General features: G+C 52.3%; 1 protein-coding gene across 1 annotated transcript in view; it reads left to right on the forward strand.

Annotated features, from left to right (window-relative positions):
• The window catches only part of RUNX3 (RUNX family transcription factor 3), a 91,420-nt gene that overhangs the window by 55,585 nt on the left and 16,292 nt on the right, over positions 1–19,543 (forward strand). Inside the window, exons 2-4 of the mRNA XM_051988208.1 lie at positions 812–1,068; positions 3,605–3,761; positions 12,678–12,782. Coding sequence (XP_051844168.1) covers positions 812–1,068; positions 3,605–3,761; positions 12,678–12,782 — 519 coding nt within the window. The remainder of the gene's footprint in view (positions 1–811; positions 1,069–3,604; positions 3,762–12,677; positions 12,783–19,543) is intronic.

Below are 19,543 nucleotides of genomic sequence, written 5' to 3' on the forward strand. Positions count from 1 at the left end.
CCCCGCCCCCTCCGCGCTGGGTTTCTTTTCTTAATTTTTTTTTTTTTAAGTAAAGCCGTTCCCCGGTAGACGCCGCGGATTGGCCGTTCAGGACGTCGCTCCTGGCCGACCCCGCCCCTCGGCGGGCCCCCGGGTAACTACCCTCCCCGGGTGGCTGCGGCGCCGCCGCTTGATTATATATTTTTTTAGCTGGTGTCAGAGTCCGCGAAACGTCTGTGGGAAGCGGGGAGCGCGGGGGAGGGGACGCTGCTGGCGGCTCGCAGAGCTCTGGCCGGCGGGACCCCGCGGGGAAGAGACCCCGGGACTCAGCTTACCGCCGTCGGAATTCAACGCCGCCGCCGCCCCGTCTCGGGTGGTGGTGGGGAGACCTGCGCTAATGCTGCCTTAGAAGCCCGGGTGGGGTCCGGGACGGGGCCGAGGAGGAGCGCTGCAGGCCCCGCGGGAGGCCCTTCGGAAGGTCCGGACAATCCGCGCCCTCGAGGCGAGCTTGGCCACCCCCTGGGTCCGCTCTCCGTGGGCTGGCGCCCGCCCCCGAGGCCCCCCGAGCGCGCCGGTAGTAGGCGGCGGGTCCCCCTTCGGGGCTTCCCCTTGGGCGCATTTCCTGAGCGCCTCGGGCCCGCAGCCAGCCCCAAGCCGTAGCGGCCGTGCCCGCTTCTCCTTTTCGGCGCCTCTCCCGTGCCCTGTCCTGAGCGGCCCGCGGAGGAACCCGCGTGAGCCTCGGGGGCGCGCGCCTCCCGCCGCGCAGTCCCCCGCCGCTGCCCCGCCGCCGGCCGCGGCGCCCTGACTCCCGCTGTTATGCGTATTCCCGTAGACCCGAGCACCAGCCGGCGCTTCACACCTCCCTCCACGGCCTTTCCCTGCGGCAAGATGGGCGAGAACAGCGGGGCGCTGAGCGCGCAGGCGGCCGCGGCCAGGCCCGGCGGGCGCGCCCGGCCCGAGGTGCGCACCGTGGTGGACGTGCTAGCCGACCACGCGGGCGAGCTGGTCCGCACCGACAGCCCCAACTTCCTGTGCTCCGTGCTCCCGTCGCACTGGCGCTGTAACAAGACGCTGCCCGTGGCCTTCAAGGTGAGTGCCTCCCGACCCCCCTCCCCACCTGCCCGCTGGGGAGGGGGCCCGGCCCCGACGGCTCAGGCCGGACCCGGCGGCCCCGCCCCCTCGGGCGGCCCAGATGGCCGGACTCCTCCGCTTTGGGGAACCGCTGGAGATTTCGCATGATCTGTTTCGTTATTGTTTGGGGGTAGAGGAAGTTGCGGCAGCCGGGTTTTAAGAGATTGAGGTAGGGCCGGCTGCAAGGGATCTCGGAGGTTCTCTAGGTCAGCCCTTCCCTCTTTCCGCCAGCACCTATTTTATGGATTGAGGAAACTGAGGTCCACATTGGTTAGTGTGGCCCCTCTCCCCAAGGTCACAGGCCGTAAAGGAGCAAAGATGGGAAGTCTCCGGACTGCAAATCTAGGGCTCTTGGCAAACCACCCCACCAGTGCTCCCGGCTGGGGTCCCCCCCCCCTTACACACTCCAAACCGAAGCCCTGGATTTTTTTTAAATCCCTGCAAACCCCGAGCCCAGAGGTGGGAACCCCCCTCCGCTGTCATCTGGAAGGATCTTTCTCTGTAACTGGGTGACAGGAACTCTTTCGTTTTCTTCTGTATTTTTAATTTTGTAAAAAGAGCCAGCGATGAAATGAAAGCAGCCGGTTTTCCCCTAAAAAATCAGCGTGAAGCTCGATCTCACACATGTTATGAGGATGGGCTGGAGGAAGAAGGGGGGGGGGGGTGATGGGGTGGGGACGAACTGCTGCTGGGTGCTGTTCCACCTGGGTGGATTCCTGACCCAGTGGGGGCCTTGCCCCCCTAGGATTCCCACATTGGGGGACTGTGCCTATTTCTTGGGGTGACATCTAAAAATTCTGCACAGTGCCTGGGGGTCAGGGAGGGGGAGGGAGTGGCAGTTCGTGGGGGAGGGGAGGAGAAGGCCACTGTGACTTGAATCGCTCCATCATGGGTTGCACTGTCATTCGGGGCTTAAAAGGGATCTTTTGAAATTAAAAGAAGACAGGATGCTGACAGGAAATCTGGCCTTTTTAATCAGACCCCAAAAAATTTTCTCCTCAAAATTTTTTCCATCTGGATTCCCAGTCTCCGAATGCGGCAGTCACGTTAAAGTGACTGGTGCCCGGGGATCCCACCCCAGCAGCGGTTTTCAGAAAGGCGCATCTCCCTCCTTTTCTCCCCCCTGGCACTCAGAAAACGGGTCAGTCCTGCCCAACGGGCTACCGGAAACGGCCATCCTCTCCCCTCCTTTTTTTGTCCAACTGACAGGTGCATCCTTGTGTGGGAAGACCCCTGCATTTCCTTACCTTCAAAGGCTTGGTTTCAAAGGTCCTACTGTAGAAAAGATTCCACCCTCCCATGCATGAGCCGCCCCCTCCCCTAAAAACCGCACATTCAGGCACTTGGCTGCTTAAACCCAGCCCCGCTTTCTGCGGCCACTGTGGCTGGAGTTCTGGGGTCACAGAATGAACTCATCAGAGGGGTGTTTCTAGCCTTAAGAGCTTCAAAAAGAGCATTTAAAAAATTACATCTTAAATTTCTTTGTTATAAAAAATATAATTTTTCCCCTATTTTGTACAGTAATAGGGGCAGTGTCCTAAATTCTTTGCTTGACAAATCGAGCTAAACAGGGTTTGAGCTGCAAGTTGGACCCTCCTGGCTCCCATTTAGAGAGAGAGAGATGATAGGTGGATGGATGGATGGATGGTTAGATAGATAAATGGATGAATTCATGGATCTAGATTGATGGATAAATGAATGGATAAAAGAATTAAAGAAAAGGAAAAATAGATAAGAAGAAAGGAAGAAAAAGGGAACACTTTGTAACTGATAAAAATGCTTTTATTCAACAACCTTGTGCAGCTGATTAATGCAGTAATTAGTGCGGTATTATTTCCTCACACACTTTTTTTTTTCCTTACCAGTGAGGAAACTGAGGATTATATTGTGAAAATGACTTGCCCTTTAATGATTCAACATTTTGGGGTCTTTACTCCCCTCCTTTTGTCTTTACCCCCCTTTTTTGTTATTGTTTTATGGTTTGAGGAGAGAGCGATGAGGGCATGGGAGGAGCAGGGTATTGTTTGGAGTTTTCAATTTTTGATTTTTTTTTAATTCTCATCAAGCCTCTTGGGTAGGTTCATAGAATATCTCAGCTGGAAGGGATCTGAGGATAAACAATAGAGGGGGACCTCAGAAATTCTCTAGTCCAGCCTCTTTATTTTATAGATGAAGACCGAGAAGGTCATGAAGCTGCGACTCAAGAATATTGGTGCTAGAAAGGGACCTTAAAGGCTGCCTCCTCCAATACCCTTGTTTTAGGTAGAAGGGACCTTAGACATCAGTTCATTTAATTTCCTTATTTTAAGATGCTGAAACCGAGATCCCTGGAGGTTAACCTTAACCTCAGACAATAAATACGGGACTGAGCCTGACCTAACACCCAGGAATTTTCTCCCGTTAGCGGGTGGGAACTCTGAGCTCTTTCTGCCGCGGGCTTCTCTCCAGTTTGACCTAACCCCCCCTTTCCCCCTGCCTCACTGCCTTTCCCTAGGTGGTGGCTCTGGGGGACGTCCCCGATGGCACGGTGGTGACGGTGATGGCCGGCAATGACGAGAACTACTCGGCCGAACTGCGTAACGCTTCTGCCGTCATGAAGAACCAGGTGGCCCGATTTAACGACCTTCGATTCGTCGGCCGGAGCGGCCGAGGTGAGGAGGAGGGTGGAGTGAGGGGGCGGGGAGGCCGAGGTGCCCGGGCGGTCCTGCTGAGCGTGGTGGCAAGGTTGAATGAAGGGTGGGCAGGGCCCAGAGGTCCCCAAAAGGGAGCAGCCTTGATGAAATGCGGGGTCCTGGAGCAGAGGAAGATGCAGAGGGGGAGTTAGGGCTGGCTCAGCTGTCAGGACCGGGGAGGATCCTAGGGATCGTCTCATCCAGTGCCCCCCGTTTATACTTGCGCAAAGCAGGGCACAGGAGAAATTTGCCCGCCCAGACTTGAGATTCAGGGCCACGGCTTCTGACTTCTTATCAGAATAGGGGGGCAGGGGGAATCCTAGCCGATGAGCCGCCCCGAGAGCGGGCCTGGAGACAGAGGCCCCAGGCCCGGGGACTGCCGCGGGGTGAAGGTATGTCCCGGGCCCAACCCAGCCCAGAAGCTGAAAGCCTCGGGCCTCTGAGGTGGGGAGGAGGCCTCTGCGGGCAGGCTCTGTAGACCCAGCCTCAGTGTGGGTGACAGGCGGTTTAGATCTGAAACCTCCCGGGGACTTAAATCATCTCCTCGACAATGGGTAGGGGAGGACAGAGAGCGGGGGCCCAGGGCCTCAGAAGATGACTTCAAGGGAGGAGACCGGGGAGGGCGGGAGCCGAGGGACTCCATGCCGATGGTAGCACGTTATTAGCGGGGCGAGTGCCCTCCCTCCATCCAGTCCCTCAAGGGGCCGGCCCTGCCTGCCAGCCAGCCGGCTCTGTAAAGAGACCCACTGGTGTTCCTTGCCATCCCCTCCCTGATTCTGTATAAACTGTGAGGGTTTTGATGCTCAGTAAACAGAATTGTGCATTTCATCACCAATAAACAAGGACAGGGGGAAGGCTTTCGTTCCTTAGAAAGGGCCAATCTTGCATTTAACGGGCATCTGGGCTGCATTTTTCCTCTTTAACTATTCAAATGTATACATCCAAACGTCAAACATATTTTGACTTTTCAGCATTAATTAAAACCAGGGCATTATTTGCATGTAATAACTGTTTATTCGTGCTTTTTATGAAACTGGAATAGTTTACATTCTTTTAGACGTTTCCTGTTCCTGCTGGCCTGATTTCCCGGTCGCAGATTTCTTTCAAACACTGCCCTTAACTGGTTACAGGTTGATGGATGGAAAATGTTTTCTTTTATGAATTAAGCTTTCATTGCTGCGCTAAATTATTCTGTTAGGCTCTTTTATTTTTTTTTTCATTCCCAAATTTCCAAACTGCGTGGAACCAAATCTGAGCCCCGATCTGGGACTCTGGATTCACTCTCTCTCTGGCTCTGGCGGGTGCCCTGGTTTCAGAAGAGGTGGAGCAGTGTGGGGCGGGGGCACTCCCGCCCCATACACCCCTCCTTGCTGGGGGCTGTGCTGTGGGGCAGGGGCCAGCTTGTCCTGTACACCCTTCCCCTCGTTGGGGGCTGTGCTGTGGGTGGAGGGTACTCTTACCCTAGACACCCGTGCTCTTGGCTGGGGCTCCCCTTGTAGTCTAGGCCTGGAGCGGGGGCTGACCGTGGAAAGAAAGGCTGATGGCCGTATCCATTCCTGGGATGACGGGTGTCAGAGGATTAGGAATGGCAGCTCTCAAGGCCATAGGGGATTGTCCCCATCCCTCTCTCTCCCTTCTCTTTCCCTTCTCATGTTCCCACAAACCACTCCCTTGTCTGTCCCCTCTCACGTACTCACCAGCTGATCTTTTCTTGCTCCCCTCTCCCCTATACTGAGAAATGGCTCGCTTGTCTGGCCCCTCCGGTGTTCCCAGAAACGGGCTCACCTTCCTCCAGACCCCTCCAAATCCTTTCTTTTCCCTCCTGCCCCCATGTCCTCTTTCTCTTTTTCTCCTCTTACCACTACCCGCTCATCCCTCTCTCTGCTCCCTCCCATTGCTCTCCTCTCTCTGGGGATCCTCACATTTCTCCCTCTTCCCTCTTGTCCACAGACTCAGGGGTCATTCGGCCCTCTGTCCCCTCCCCTAGTGGACCCACAAATCACCCATCTCTTTCCCAGTCCTGAATCCCTCTCCGCTCCCTCTTGTATCCACAGATCAATGACCTCTTCTAGCCTACCCATGAATCTCTCGCCTCTCCTTCCCCTCCCCAATATACCCGCAGATCAATCGCCTTCCCTCCGCTTCCCCCGTGTACCCATGAATCGATGCCCTCTCCCTGAATTATCCACCAGTCCTTTCCTCTCCTCCCCTTCCCTTCTTACGTATGTCCCCGTGGGAGCAGAGCAGGCTCCCCCAGCCCTCCCCTCCTTGTTCCCCGTTGTTGTTGCTTGCATCTCCGCCCTCACCCACCGCACACCCCCTCCCCAGAACAGAGCGGGGTGCACGTCCTGAAGGCCAGAGACATCCCTCCCCAGTCCCCAGAAGCTCAGGAAGTTGCCATTACCAGCGATCTTGTTTGGGCGGAAGGACCGATAAAGCTGCAAACCCCAGCCCCAAGCCACACACACACACCCACCCCACCCCCAAAAGATGTCTTAGCTGCTGATGGGGAGCTCTGCTCACCTCTCCCCCCCCCCCAGCCCCGCGCCTGCGCCAGCCACTCCAGCTCATTTCCTTATGCATTTGACCGTCCCTGAGTCGTGAGGGATGGGGAGCAGCTTGGGGAGGACCGTGGGGAACGAGATGGAAAAGATAGTGACGTGGAGCGCTTTCTCTTTATTCCCCCTCCCTCAGAGCTTTCACCTTGATGGTCGGCCTGTGTGATTCACCCTGGGAGAGAGCCAGGACTGACCTGCCCAAGGTCGGACAGCCAGCCCGGGGACACGGGGCTCGGCTGGCTCCCCCTGAAGCCAGGCCCCAGAGGCAGGCTCTTGTGGTTGGGGGCGGGCCAGAGCCTTGGCTGCAGGTTCCCGCGACCCAGGGCTGGCGTGCTGTGGGCCCCATCTGTAAGATGAAGGTGTCCTGGCCGACTTCTTGGTCCCCCGCAGCCCTGAGGGGCCAGGATTCCTCGGTCAGGAAGAAGTTAGGGAGTCTGGGGTTTCTGGCCCTCTCCAGTGAAGGAGTGGGGCCTGCGGGCTCCCTGAGCCTGTTCCAGCCCCAATGTTCTCTGGCTCCAGAACCGAGGTGTGATTTAGGGTGGGGGGAGAAACAGGAAATCCCAGGAGATGCAAATGGTCTGGTTACATGAGAGAGGTGGAAGGTTACAGCTATGAGTAAGAAGGCTGCAGCTGGCAGCCATGTGGAGGAAGATCCATTTTACAGATTGGGAAACTCCCCTTTGAGAAAGAGAGCAAGTCTGTGATTGACAGGGCTGTGAGGCTTCTAAGCCCGAGGCCCTTCCCTCTGCTGGAGGGGAGGGTCCCCATCATGAGGGGATAGTAGTCGGGGTCCCCCCTTTCTGCAGGGCTGAGGCAAATGAAGCAATCTCACTGGGGAGAAGGAGGAAACCTAATGGCTGACCCTCATAACCCTGGGAGGGAGGGACTTATTATTCCTATTTTACAGAGCAGGAAACTAAGGCATCAGGAAGCTAAGTGACTTGCCCAGGAGCATACTGCTTGTGAGGGACTGAGGCTGGGTTAGAACTTGTCCAGACCCAATGCTCTCTTCCTGAGCCCCCTAGTTAGTACTCAGTCATGGGGGGGGTCGGGGGGGATTGGGGGTGACATGAGATTTCCCACAATGAACAAACTGACTTTAATTAGAAAAAAGATCGAGCCCCAGCTCCCCTGCTGATCTAGTGGGATCGGGGGCAATGGGAGACTCAGTCTCAAAATGATCAAATAAAGCTGCTCTGGCCAAGTGAATCCCAATTAGAGGAGACACAAGAGGGAGAGGGACAGACGCCTTCGGGGAGAAGAGCAGATGAAGGGATGCTCAGGGAGGGAGGAGCCAAGCCCACAGGCCTGCAGCAGTGGCTGGTACACTCCGAGGACCTGGGTTCGAGTCTCTCCCCAGATGGTTACCACCTGTGTCTCTGGGCACGGGGCACACTCCCTCCTCTTCCAGTTCTCCCTCAGCTAAATGAGAGAATCGGACTGGGTCATCTTGGGAATCCCTTCCATCTCCAAAGCTAGGAATCTCTTCTAAGAGAGGTGATCAGACCAGCTGAAGTGATGGGAAAGGATGGCCGTAGTCAGATTCACAGGGGCCGAGGCGTACAGTCAGCCAGCATTCTGATTAAGCTCCTACTGCATTCTGGGCCAGGCCTTCAGGAGACAAAGCAAAACAATCCTCCTCTTAAAGGAACTCACATTCTCTGTCGTAGGCAGGCAGGTGGATCCCCTGCCCCATCCCCATCCCCAGGAGGGCACTGCCCATCCCGAGACTTTGAGGGAAAGCTACATAACCTCTCCATCAGGAAAAGGATACCCGTCAGGAGAGGGCCTGCTGCAGGGGACGGATACCTCTTCCAGGTGTCTCACAGGTAAAGGAATCAGGGCGCACACGGAGCTCGAAGTTGCCCCAGATTCTGTAGCCTGGCGAGACGGGAGAGGATGGATGGATAGAATTAGGAGCTGTGCCTTTTATTAGAAATATAGTCACCCAGCTTCTCCATACAACTTTAAAATAAGAACAGCCAATCTAGCATCATATAAGCACCTGACAGATATCTCATTTGTTTCTCCCAACACTCCTGGGAGGGAAGTGCTGTTATTATCTCCATTTTACAAACAGGGAAGCTGAGGCAGACATAGGTACCAGAGCTAGTAAGGGTCTGAGGCTCGATCCTTATTTCACTGACTCGTTTAGCGTCTCTTGTGCTTCCAACCTGCAGAAAAGCCTTTTTGGCTTGGGGAGGGAGGGTGGGAAGATTTAGCTTCTAAAGTGATTCTGTTGCATTCAAGGGTAATTTCAGACAAATTTCCACAGGGATCTAGGCTTGGTAGCACTGACAGATGCTTTGCAGACTCCCTCTAGATCAAAAACAAACTAGCAAACCTCCAAAAAAAAAAAAAAAAAAACCAGTTTCCATGATAAAAATAACCATTGAATGAATAAAATCATGCTTAAAATCACCAATTCCAAATCCTTTAGAGTGATAGAAGAAGTAATTATGTTTGTAATAATATTTAGGTTTGGGGAATTTCATCAATATGGACAGTTCCCACTGTGGAAACCCCCTCCATTGATGCACGTTCCCACATTATCTATAATTTAGTCTTAAATAGAAAAGCAAAATAATTTACCCAGAATCCCTTAACCAACGGTGTCAGAAGTGGGGTGTGAAGCCAAGTTTGTTTGGAACTACACCAGCCCCCTTTCCTTACTTTACCCTACTTCTGCTTACACATATAGCCCTATATATATGTGAATATTTTATATATATATATATATATATATACATATATATGTATGTATGTATATATTCACAAATATTCACATAAATATAAATATGCTTACATATGTGAATTAACAAAATATAACATTAGTTTTTGTGCTTATTTCTGATTTTTTTCTTTATTTTATGTGTGTCTTTGTGTATATGTGTGTACACACATACACACACACACACACACATCTTGTTTGTATGCAGTTGTTTCCATACTGTCTCTCTCATTAGGCTGTGAGCTCCTGGAAGACAGGAACTAGTTGGATGACCACATACAGTGTCTGGCTCATATCTGCCCTCAGACACTCGCTAGCCAAATGACTTTGGACAAACCATTTAACCTCAGTTTGCCTCAGTTTCCTCACCTGTAAAATGGAGATGATAACATAGCAGCATCTGTCTTGAAGGATTGTAGTGAAGGTCAAATGGGATAATATTTGTAAAATGCTTAGCACAGTGACTGACACATAGTAGCTGCTATATAAATATGTGATATTTATATATAACATATTACAATTATGTCACATATAATTACATAGTACTATATAATCAATATGCATATTAATATTTATGATGTTATATTTCTATAACATTATATTATAGTATTTATATAATAACTAATTTCCTTCCCTTCCTCTCCCCATTATGGACTGACTGACAGACTTCTTGATACATGTTTGACTAATTGACCTTAATGACATTTTAAAAATATGGTCAGATAAATTTTTTTTTCTAATCCTGTTTCATTTAAATCACTTCATATAAAGTCATTTTATCTTCATGTTCCTCATATTTATCTTTCCTTAGGGTATAATATTCTCCTATTAGATGAATGGAAGTAGCACAGGATTTGGATTTTAGACTGTGACTTCTCTATATATATGTGTGATTGCAAATACCTTTTTAGCTTCTTCATCTGTAAAATGAGGGAGTTGGACTGGATGGGCAATAAGAATGCTTCCAGATCTCATTCTTATCCTGCTATGGCAGGCCACAGTTTGTCTGATCATTCCTCCATCTTGGCTATATAGGCTAGTTGTAATTTTTTGCTATACAAATATAAAGTTTTTTTTTAATTTTTTGAGCATTTTTAATATTTTCATATATGTGTGTTAGACACATACACACACACACACACACACATCCCACCTGTCTTTTTTCTTCTTTTTTCAGTGACACTCTTAGGAGTTAGTCCTAGCAGAAGAATCTTTGAATCAAAGGTTAAAAAGAGTCAAAACTGAAAATCGCCAGATTGTTTTCCAGCAAGATGGCACAGTTTTCAGTTCTGCCAGCAAGGCAGTAGCTTTCCTATTTCCTCACAGCCTATCCTGGAGACTAAGAGAAAGGAGTATATATGGCAATTGAGACTGATGATTATTGCCACCCTAGCAAGTGAAAATCACTGAGAGATTGCACCACCATATTTTGCAGCTCTCTTTGCCAGTGGGACACGAATATAAACTCCAATCTCTCTCTCTCTCTCTCTCTCTCTCTCTCTCTCTCTCTCTCTCTCTCTCTCTCTCTCTCTCTCTCTCTCTCTTTTGAGACACTTCTAAGTTATATTTCCAGTTGTGCTAAACTCCTTTATCTGCCATCTTCAGTTTTCTACTTTCTACCCATGTGAATTTGGGAGGAAGATTATATTCACTTTCCTCCCTGACCCCAGTTGTATCTAAGAAAAGTCAGAAATGGACTCCACTTTCCATCATGCATTTCACAAGCCTACCGAACAGTCGGCACCTGCTAATTAGAGAAATTCCAGGATATCACCATCTAGGGGATCAAAAGACATTCACATGGCACGGGCATCTGGATATCTAGCATGATCTTGGCAAGAAATCAGTCCTGCCTGCCCCGGGTATGGGAAGATGCTGAGAAGCCAGACAGAAATAACCAGGGGACACTGGACCTGGGGTCAGGAAGTTCTGAGTTCAAATCTGCCCTCAGACACTAATCTGTGTTACCCCCTCGATCCTCCCCAAACGGGAAAGTCAGTGACTTTCTTGGCCTGAGTTTCCTGAACTATAAAATGGGAGTGATAACAATAGTAGCTACCTCCCAGGGTTGTCAAATATTTGTAAAGCATTTAACACAGTGCCTTGCACATAGTAGAATCTTAATGAATGCTTATTCCCTTCCTCTCCTTCCGAAGTAATCTGGGCCTCTGGGGTAGGAAATGCTACTGTCCTCTTGAGGCCTTAGCGAGAACTGGATTAAGTGCCTACTGAAGGATGGTGTCCAGTGGTCTGGAATAGCCAACCAGAGAACTGATTCTGAATAAGGCAGCAGGTAACATCTGACTTCGCCTTGCTGGGTCACAGCTAAGTCGGTGCCCCGGAGGGTCTTTCCTAGCTGTGGCATTTATGTTCTGAGCTTCTCCCAGTCCTCCTGTCCTGGGTTCTAGGATCTTCTCCAGCTCTGGAATTCTCTAAGATATTTCTCTCTTTGTTGTAAGGTCCCTTCCAACTATAACATTCTGGTCCTAAGGTCCTTTCTTGTTCTGACATTATGAAATGTCTTCTCCAGCTCTGATGTTCTCTGTTCAAAGATTGCTCCCAGCTCAGACATCCCATGTTCTAAGGTTCCAAGGCTCAGTGAAATTCCTGGATTGAAGTTGCCAAGTTAACAAACTGACAACTCTCCAGTTGTTCATCTCTGTATAGAAGATAAAGAGGGCTAGGTTCCGGCCCTCAGCCCAGCCAGACTGGACCTGCACACACTCAGAGGCCAAAGGTCTCAGGAGTTCAGAGGAAGGACAGATGACCGGGGCCGGGGATTGTCCCTAGAGGTAGAGGAATGTGAGCTGGGCCTGGAAGGATGAACAGACTTTTAACAGGCAGAGGGAAAAGGATGAACTGAGATACATAGATAGGGAACTTGGGGTTAGACTAGGGAGAATATAAATTATTCTGTAACTTGAGAGATGTACAGGGGAGGAATGAGAGGCGAGGTGAAGGGGTTAGGCAGGGCCTGGGATGTCAGGCTAGAGAATTGGGCACAGGGAGGCTATGGCTCTAGAATAAGATCACAATCCAGAGAATCCATATTATCTAGTTTGAGGAGAGTTAAGTTCTAGTCTGAGAGCTGGGAGGATCCTTAGAACCCAGGAGGTCAGAGCTGGGAGGGCTCTTAGAACCTGGGATGTCAGAGCTGGGAGGGCCCTTAGAACACAGATTATCAGAGCTGGGAGGGCCCTTAGAACCTGGGATGTCAGAGCTGGGAGGGCCCTTAGAACACAGATTATCAGAGCTGGGAGGGCCCTTAGAACTTGGGATGTCAGAGCCGGGAGGGCCCTTAGAACCCAGGAGGTCAGAGCTGGGGGGCCCTGCACTCTGGCTGGGCTGGATGAGGAGGAGAGGAAGTCAAGGTGCCTGAATTCAGAAGGCAGCCCTATGTGGCAGAGAAAGGGCTTGGAATCGCAGGCTCGGGCTCGAACGCTGTCTCTTCCATCAGCTCTTTCTCAGCAATTGCTGCCGTCCTGGCAGGGTCAGAGCGAGGGGCCCAGTCAGCTTGGGCACTTGGACGGCCAGACCCTGACTCAGCAGTGTCCTCTCCCTACAGTCCCCAATCTCATCTCTCCCTCCCTCCTTTTCTCACCCCAGGGAAGAGCTTCACGCTGACCATCACGGTGTTCACCAACCCCACCCAAGTGGCCACCTACCACCGGGCCATCAAGGTGACCGTGGATGGGCCTCGAGAGCCGAGACGTAAGTGGGGCCCCGGGGAGGGAGCCCAGGGCCGCGGAGCCCCGCAGGCGCTTTCAGCACCACTCTGCTGCTGGACAGGGCAGGGCAGCCGCGCTGGGAGGCCTGGTCGGTGCCCTCCTTGGCCATCTGGGTCCTGCCCCTCGCTTCCCGGCTGGCCTGGGGTGCTTCTATCCCTTTCTGGGCCTCTGTTCTCTCTGTGGGCCCGGAGACAAGGGGGAAATGGGAAACAAAAGCAACGTGGAAGCGGCTGGTGCTTGGGGGAAAAGCATGGGAGCTGGGTTCAAATCCCAGCCCTGCCTCTTACTCCCTGTGTGACCCTCGGTGAGCCCCCCAAACTGCAGTGCCAGAGCAGCTAGAGAAGCTGGCAGAGCAGCCCGAGTTCCAGAGAAGCAGTGCCATGAGCTAGAGAGAAATCATGGGTCAGGGTCAGAGTTCCAATCCTGCTCCTTATGATCTGGAGCCACCCTCTTAACTTCTCTGGCCTCGTCAGTAAGATGAGGGTTGGGTCCGGCGGGTGAACGTCCACGGGAAAACCAGTGACACTGGAAAATAAAGGTCCCTGGAGCTGTCCCTCCTCCGTGCTCGGAGAGGTGGGGGCCTGTGGGGCAGAACGCCACATACGCTGCCAAGTCACCTCCTGGGTAGGTTCTGCTTAGCTCTTTTTCCTTTGGCGGAAGGGTAGATTGAAAATAAGGCCGCGTATCCTGAAATGAGGCACCAATAAAACTTGAATTTCAAACAAAATAAAGTATTTTAAAAGCACTAATAGTAATAACCTGCTTTTCTATAGTGCTTTCTGGCTTGCAGGAGACTTTATTGTTATTAATGAGAGCTAATTGTTATTACAGTTATATTAATTAAATATTATCAGTAAGAACTCATTTTTAATAAGAGCTAATATTTACACAGCACCTGCCATGCGGCAAGCTCTGCACTAAGCGCAGTATGAACATGACTGTATAGGGTGCTCACAACTCGGGAAATCAGGCGTAGTTAGTGAGAGATTAAGGAACGTGAATGAGGCATCGAGTTAAATGACTTGCCATATTCACGCCGCCAGTGAGTTCCTGAGGCAGAATCGGAACTCAGCTCTTCCTAACTCCGAGGCCCAGCTCTGTGTTCACTGATCCTCTCTGCCAGAGGAAAAGGTGATTCAGACCCCTGGGCTCCTCCTCTCTGGGCCTTGGCAACTTTTTCCCTCCTCTTTAAAAGGGACTAGGCTGCGCTCTGAGCCTGACATTGTGTGTCCGGGGACTCCTGCGGGCCTTCGGCCCCACTCTCTCCCCAGTCCTGGTGCCCATTGCAGGCTCCAGGAGCTCCCTCCCTCCCCTGGCCCCGGGGCCAGACCCTCTTCCCTGTGGCTTCGGGAACGCTGCTCCCCCAGCTCCTCCAGGGCTGCTGTCATTTATGGGAGGGGTTACTCACTAACAGACGTTCCAAGGTTGGGGCAGAGAATCGCTCTTTCCCCAGTTTCCTCAGATCCCCCCAGGCCTGGAGGTGCTCCGGGACCTGCCTCCTCTGTGGTCTCCTCACTGCTGTTTCACAGAAGTCTTTGCCCCAAGAGACATTTATTGTCCCTGTCTGAGGAATAAGGGGACCTCACCCATGGCCCCACGTGCTGGGTTTCTCAGTAGGATTTGAACTCGGGTCTTCCAACTTTCAGTTCTCTTTGAGCTATAGAATTTCAACACAGAAGGGATCTTGGGAAAAATCTGGCCACCCCCTTTTCTGAAAATGAATGAGGCTCAGAGTGGGCCAGTGCCTTAGTCATTGTAAGCAGCACAGCCAGGATTCAAACTCACTTCCAAAGACTGTTATTAGTCCCTCCAAAGTAGGACTTTTTCAGCTCTTTCCCCTCACAATCTCTTTTCACTTGAGAAATTTTCATGCAGTCTCGGATATAGCGATATATATAAAAGGTATGCAAATCAAACTTACTAATAACAGATATCATCTCGCAATCCCCAAATTCAGTTATATGACCATTTGGGGTCATGACCCACAGTCGAAGAAGCTTTGTTTCAGAGTTGCCGGGAGTTTGTATATTTGCAGAGAGCTGGAGGTGACCTTCAGGGACTTTTAATGTTCCTCGGGGTGGACGTCCCTTTATTAGGGATCCTCCAGCTTTCCATCTTCCCTCTGCCCCCCAGACTTTCAGCAGTCAGCAAGGAGACAGGAACTATCCCAGAAGGGAACAGAGCCACCGCTCAGAGCGGAACAGCCTCTCCCTATGTCCTCCCCCCATTTCTTAAGGCTCACGAGGAGAAGCAGCCATCTGACCCTGAGCAGTGCTGTGCAAAGGCCCAGGGAGGAACCGGCATGTTGTTTGTGAGAATCCCCAGGGAAAGCCCCCAAAGCTTTCTAATAACAGTGGGAAGGACCTTGTGGGAACTGGGGTAAAAGCCACACACAAAGTGTGGAGGGCCCCAAGTGCTTCTGTTAGTAGGACTGAGCTAGAGCTGAACAAAATCTTCTCATGTTTATGTTCTAAAGCTCTCTCTTTGATTTTCTTTATTTTACAGTTTCCTCCTCTTCTCATTTTTGTGTTCTAAAAGCCCTCCCAACTCTGACATCCTGTGTTCTAAGCTTCCTCTCACTTCTGAAATTCTGTTCTAAGGGCCCTCTCAACTCTGACCTCCTGGGTTCTAAGGGCCCTCTCAACTCTGACCTCCTGGGTTCTAAGGGCCCTCCCAGCTCTGACCTCCTGGGTTCTAAGCTTCCTCTCACTTCTGAAATTCTGTTCTAAGGGCCCTCCCAGCTCTGACCTCCTGGGTTCTAAGCTTCCTCTCACTTCTGAAATTCTGTTCTAAGGGCCCTCCCAGCTCTGACCTCCTGGGTTCTAAGGGCCCTTCCAGCTCTGATCTCCTGGGTTCTAAGGGCCCTCCCAGCTCTGACATCCTGGGTTCTAAGGGCCCTCCCAGCTCTGACCTCCTGGGTTCTAAGGGCCCTTCCAGCTCTGATCTCCTGGGTTCTAAGGGCCCTCCCAGCTCTGACCTCCTGGGTTCTAAGGGCCCTCCAGCTCTGACCTCCTGGGTTCTAAGGGCCCTTCCAGCTCTGATCTCCTGGGTTCTAAGGGCCCTCCCAGCTCTGACATCCTGGGTTCTAAGGGCCCTCCCAGCTCTGACCTCCTGGGTTCTAAGCTTCCTCTCACTTCTGAAATTCTGTTCTAAGGGCCCTCCCAGCTCTGACCTCCTGGGTTCTAAGGGCCCTCCCAGCTCTGACATCCTGGGTTCTAAGGGCTCTCCCAGCTCTGACCTCTCGGGTTCTAAGGGCCCTTCCAGCTCTGATCTCCTGGGTTCTAAGGGCCCTCCCAGCTCTGACCTCCTGGGTTCTAAGCTTCCTCTCACTTCTGAAATTCCTTGTTCTAAGGGCCTTCCCATCTTGTTCTTTGTTATGTTCTGTGTTTCTAACATTTCCATTCAGTTTTACAAATATATATTAGACAACTTATTAAATACTTTCTACATACCAGACACTGTGCTAAGGCCTGGAGGTACAAAGAAAGGCAAGGTAGTCCCTGAGTTCCTTGAGATCAAGGGACTCACATTTTAATGGGAGAAACAACATATAGACAACAGTGCACAAGTAAAATTTCAACAGGCTGAATTTGAGCTGAACTCGTGCTCTCTGCTGCTTACAGGAGGGAAAGCCCTAGAAGAAAGGGAAAGGCTTTCTGCAGAAGAGGCAATTTAGCTAAAACTAGAAGGAAGCTAGGGAAGCGAGCAAGGGCAGAGAGGGGTGTCCGTACCTGATCTGATTCATCTTCCTCGTTGTACACATTTGGTAACTGAGGCCTCGGGAGGGGCCAGTGACTTGTACCCCCTTAATAAGAACCTCAGACCCCATTCCAGTTCTTTTCATAGCACACCAGGAGTATCTGGGCAGCAGAGAGCTAGCTCTGGGCCAGCCAGAGCAGGGAGGGATTGGTAGCATGAGGAGGGGCCATAGAGCCCTGCCCCCAGCAGCTTGGTTTAGAAGCACCCTTAGAGTGCAGAATGCTTAGAACTGACATACAGTAGGTGCTTAATCAATGCTTGTTGACTAATCGACAACCTAATCTACATGAGTCAAGAAATTGAGACACAGAGCAGGGAGGTGAGCCCTCCCTCTACCTGCCCCCATTAGTGTCCCCCCCACCCCAGTGTGACTTTTCCCTTGGCCTAACTCCCCCATTTTCCTTCCCGTTCATTCACTGCTGCTTCCTTCAAATGGGAGCTTCCAAACCACCGTCCAGTTTCCTGCCATCTTGGCAGTTCCTCCAGGCCGTGGCCGGCCTTCAGACTCCCCAGGTTAGGGGTTGCTGACTCCTGGCTTGTCTTCCCCCCTTGGGGGCTTGGATGACCCCAGCCCCGGCAGAACAAACTTGTGGTTTGGAACTCAGGCTCACTGTGACTGCTTCTCCTACTGGCTTCAGGAAGTCCTCCATCCTCCCAAACCCTGCTAATTCCTTCCAGTTTTAATCTCATTCTCGCTGCATAATCAGCTCCCAGGTTACAGGACCGGAATACTCATCAGCCATGTTTCTCTAGTTTTGGGAGATTCTCCTGGTCCTTAATTCCCACCTTCCTGCGAGAGCAAAGGGGATACTTTGTCATTAGCCCCGTTTCTGAGACGGACTCGGGAAGGCTCCCTGCGAGCCTCGGCCCAAACTCTGCCTTCGGTCGGGGGCTTCCTCCCCCCCTGCCCTTACTCTCAGATTCCGGTCCCCCTTAGAGGGTCAGCCTCTCGAGGGGAGGGCTGCTGCAGCCTGCAGGGGGCAGTGTGGGGCAGGATGGAGGCCGCAGCATCCTCGAGATGTCACCGCGAGGGGCCCTGTCACCCATCAGGAGGGGCCGGGATCGGATCCTGGGCCCTCCTCCCTGTGGGGGTGTCTGTCTGGCCCTGGCCTTCCTCCCCTGTGAATGGGGGCGCCATTCTCTCCCAAAGCCCCCGTCCTGGGCCCCGGGCCCCGCTGTCGGAATGACATGCGTGAGAGGCAGAGAGCCGGGCTTGGAGTCGGGGGAGCTGATTCCCAGCTTGCACCTGACCCTGGGCCCGTCACTTAGCCCTGCTTGCCTCACTTACCGTGAGGGTGATGATGGTGGCACACATCTCCATGGGGGAGGGGGGCTGTTGGGATCAAAACAAAGTAATGTCTCAGCACAGCCCCCAGCACACAGTAGGTGCCACCTAAGTGTGTGCCACGGTTATGATGATGACAGTGACAGGCAGTTATCAAGTCCCCACCCCCTTAGCTAACAGCTCCTGTCCGTGCCATCCTCCCCCCCGTACCACCACCGAACGCCCTCTCCTGCCAGAAAGGCCAGCGGGCAGCACTTGGGACGTGGAGCTGGAGCCAGGAGGCCCGGTTTGGAGTCCTGCCTCCTGCACTTCCCGCTGCCAGGCAGCTGCTTCCCCTCCGAGCTTCGTCCCCCCAGCTGTTAAATGTCGTGCCATTGTTCGTGCTGTCTCCATCGCTCATTAGAGTGAGCGTTTTTTAGACCTTAAAGCACGGAAGGCAAATTATCATCCTCATCCTCCTCCCTTTGAACCTACCGTGTTTCACTTCATGGCAGTTTTCTGGGGGCGATGAGTAAAGGCCTTCTTGAAGGGACAGGGCGGGAGGTTTATTTTGTGGGATGAATAGGCCATGGCCTCAGTACCCGTAAGGAGCACTCATCCTTGGGGAGGACGCTGCCTACAGGATAGTTTTAAAGAACCCTCACCCCCCCCCCCCCAGATCATCCGGGCTCTCAGGGAGCCCCATGTAATGACCATCAGCCGGAGTCAGGAACTCAGGTTAAGGGGAAAATCTTCAGTCTTTATTGAAGTGAAGAGGTGAAAAAAGATTGCGATAGCAATATGGCCAAGAAGGATTGCGATAGCAATATGGGCAGCTGCGACAGGAAGCCAGCTAGCAGAGAGCGAGAGAGGGGAGGAGATGGCTCAGTGGGTAGAGCACCAGCCCCGAAGTCAGGAGGACCTTAGTTCAAATCCAGCCTCAGACACTTAACAATTCCTGGTTGTGTGACCTTGGGCAAGTCACTTAACCCCAACTGCCTCAGCAAAAGCAAAAAGGAGAAACAAACAGAAAGGTCGTTGCAGTGGCAAAAGCAAAACAGCCTCTCCTCCCCTTCCTTTTCCACTCCTCTGCCTCCACCCACCAGAATCGTCATTTCCTATACAACACATCAGGACTTGCACAAAGAGTGGGTGGGGGCCATTCTTTCTCCAAGCATATATATTAATAGATTATGGTCCAATTACTATTTAGCCTCATGTGCTTGGGGCCTCAGTGCATCAACTCAAGCCTCAGCTCATTACAGCCCCAGGCTAAGGGAGGAAAGCACTCTCACCTACTTGGGGCTCCAGGAGAGAGATTTTGGCTTCCCTGCCCCCATGACCATCCTCAGGGTGAGCTAGCTGGAACCAGGGGGACGCCCTCAGTGTTGCCTGGAGGGACCGTAAGGTGCCGCCCCATGAGGTCCCCCTGGTGGGGGGTTCCTCAGAAGCCACAAGGACCCCGGCCTTCCCTAGGGACCAGTAGGTGCTGGTCTCATCCAGTACGTGGGACATGGGGATGCTTCCTGCTCCAGGCTCAAAGAGAAGGCAGGAGTCAGGACCCCCAGAAACCAGCCCCATGCCCCTCCCTCTCCTCATGGTCAGGGCTCCAGACTTTCTCCTTGCTCACATCCCCAGTATCAGCCCTCGGCCAGCGTCGCCGGCCTCCGAGCCCCCGCAGAAGCCTGAGCCTTCCCTCTGGAGGCTCCCATCTCTAGCTC

The sequence above is a fragment of the Antechinus flavipes genome, chromosome 3 (genome assembly GCF_016432865.1).
Source record: "Antechinus flavipes isolate AdamAnt ecotype Samford, QLD, Australia chromosome 3, AdamAnt_v2, whole genome shotgun sequence".
Classification (NCBI taxonomy): domain Eukaryota; kingdom Metazoa; phylum Chordata; class Mammalia; order Dasyuromorphia; family Dasyuridae; genus Antechinus; species Antechinus flavipes.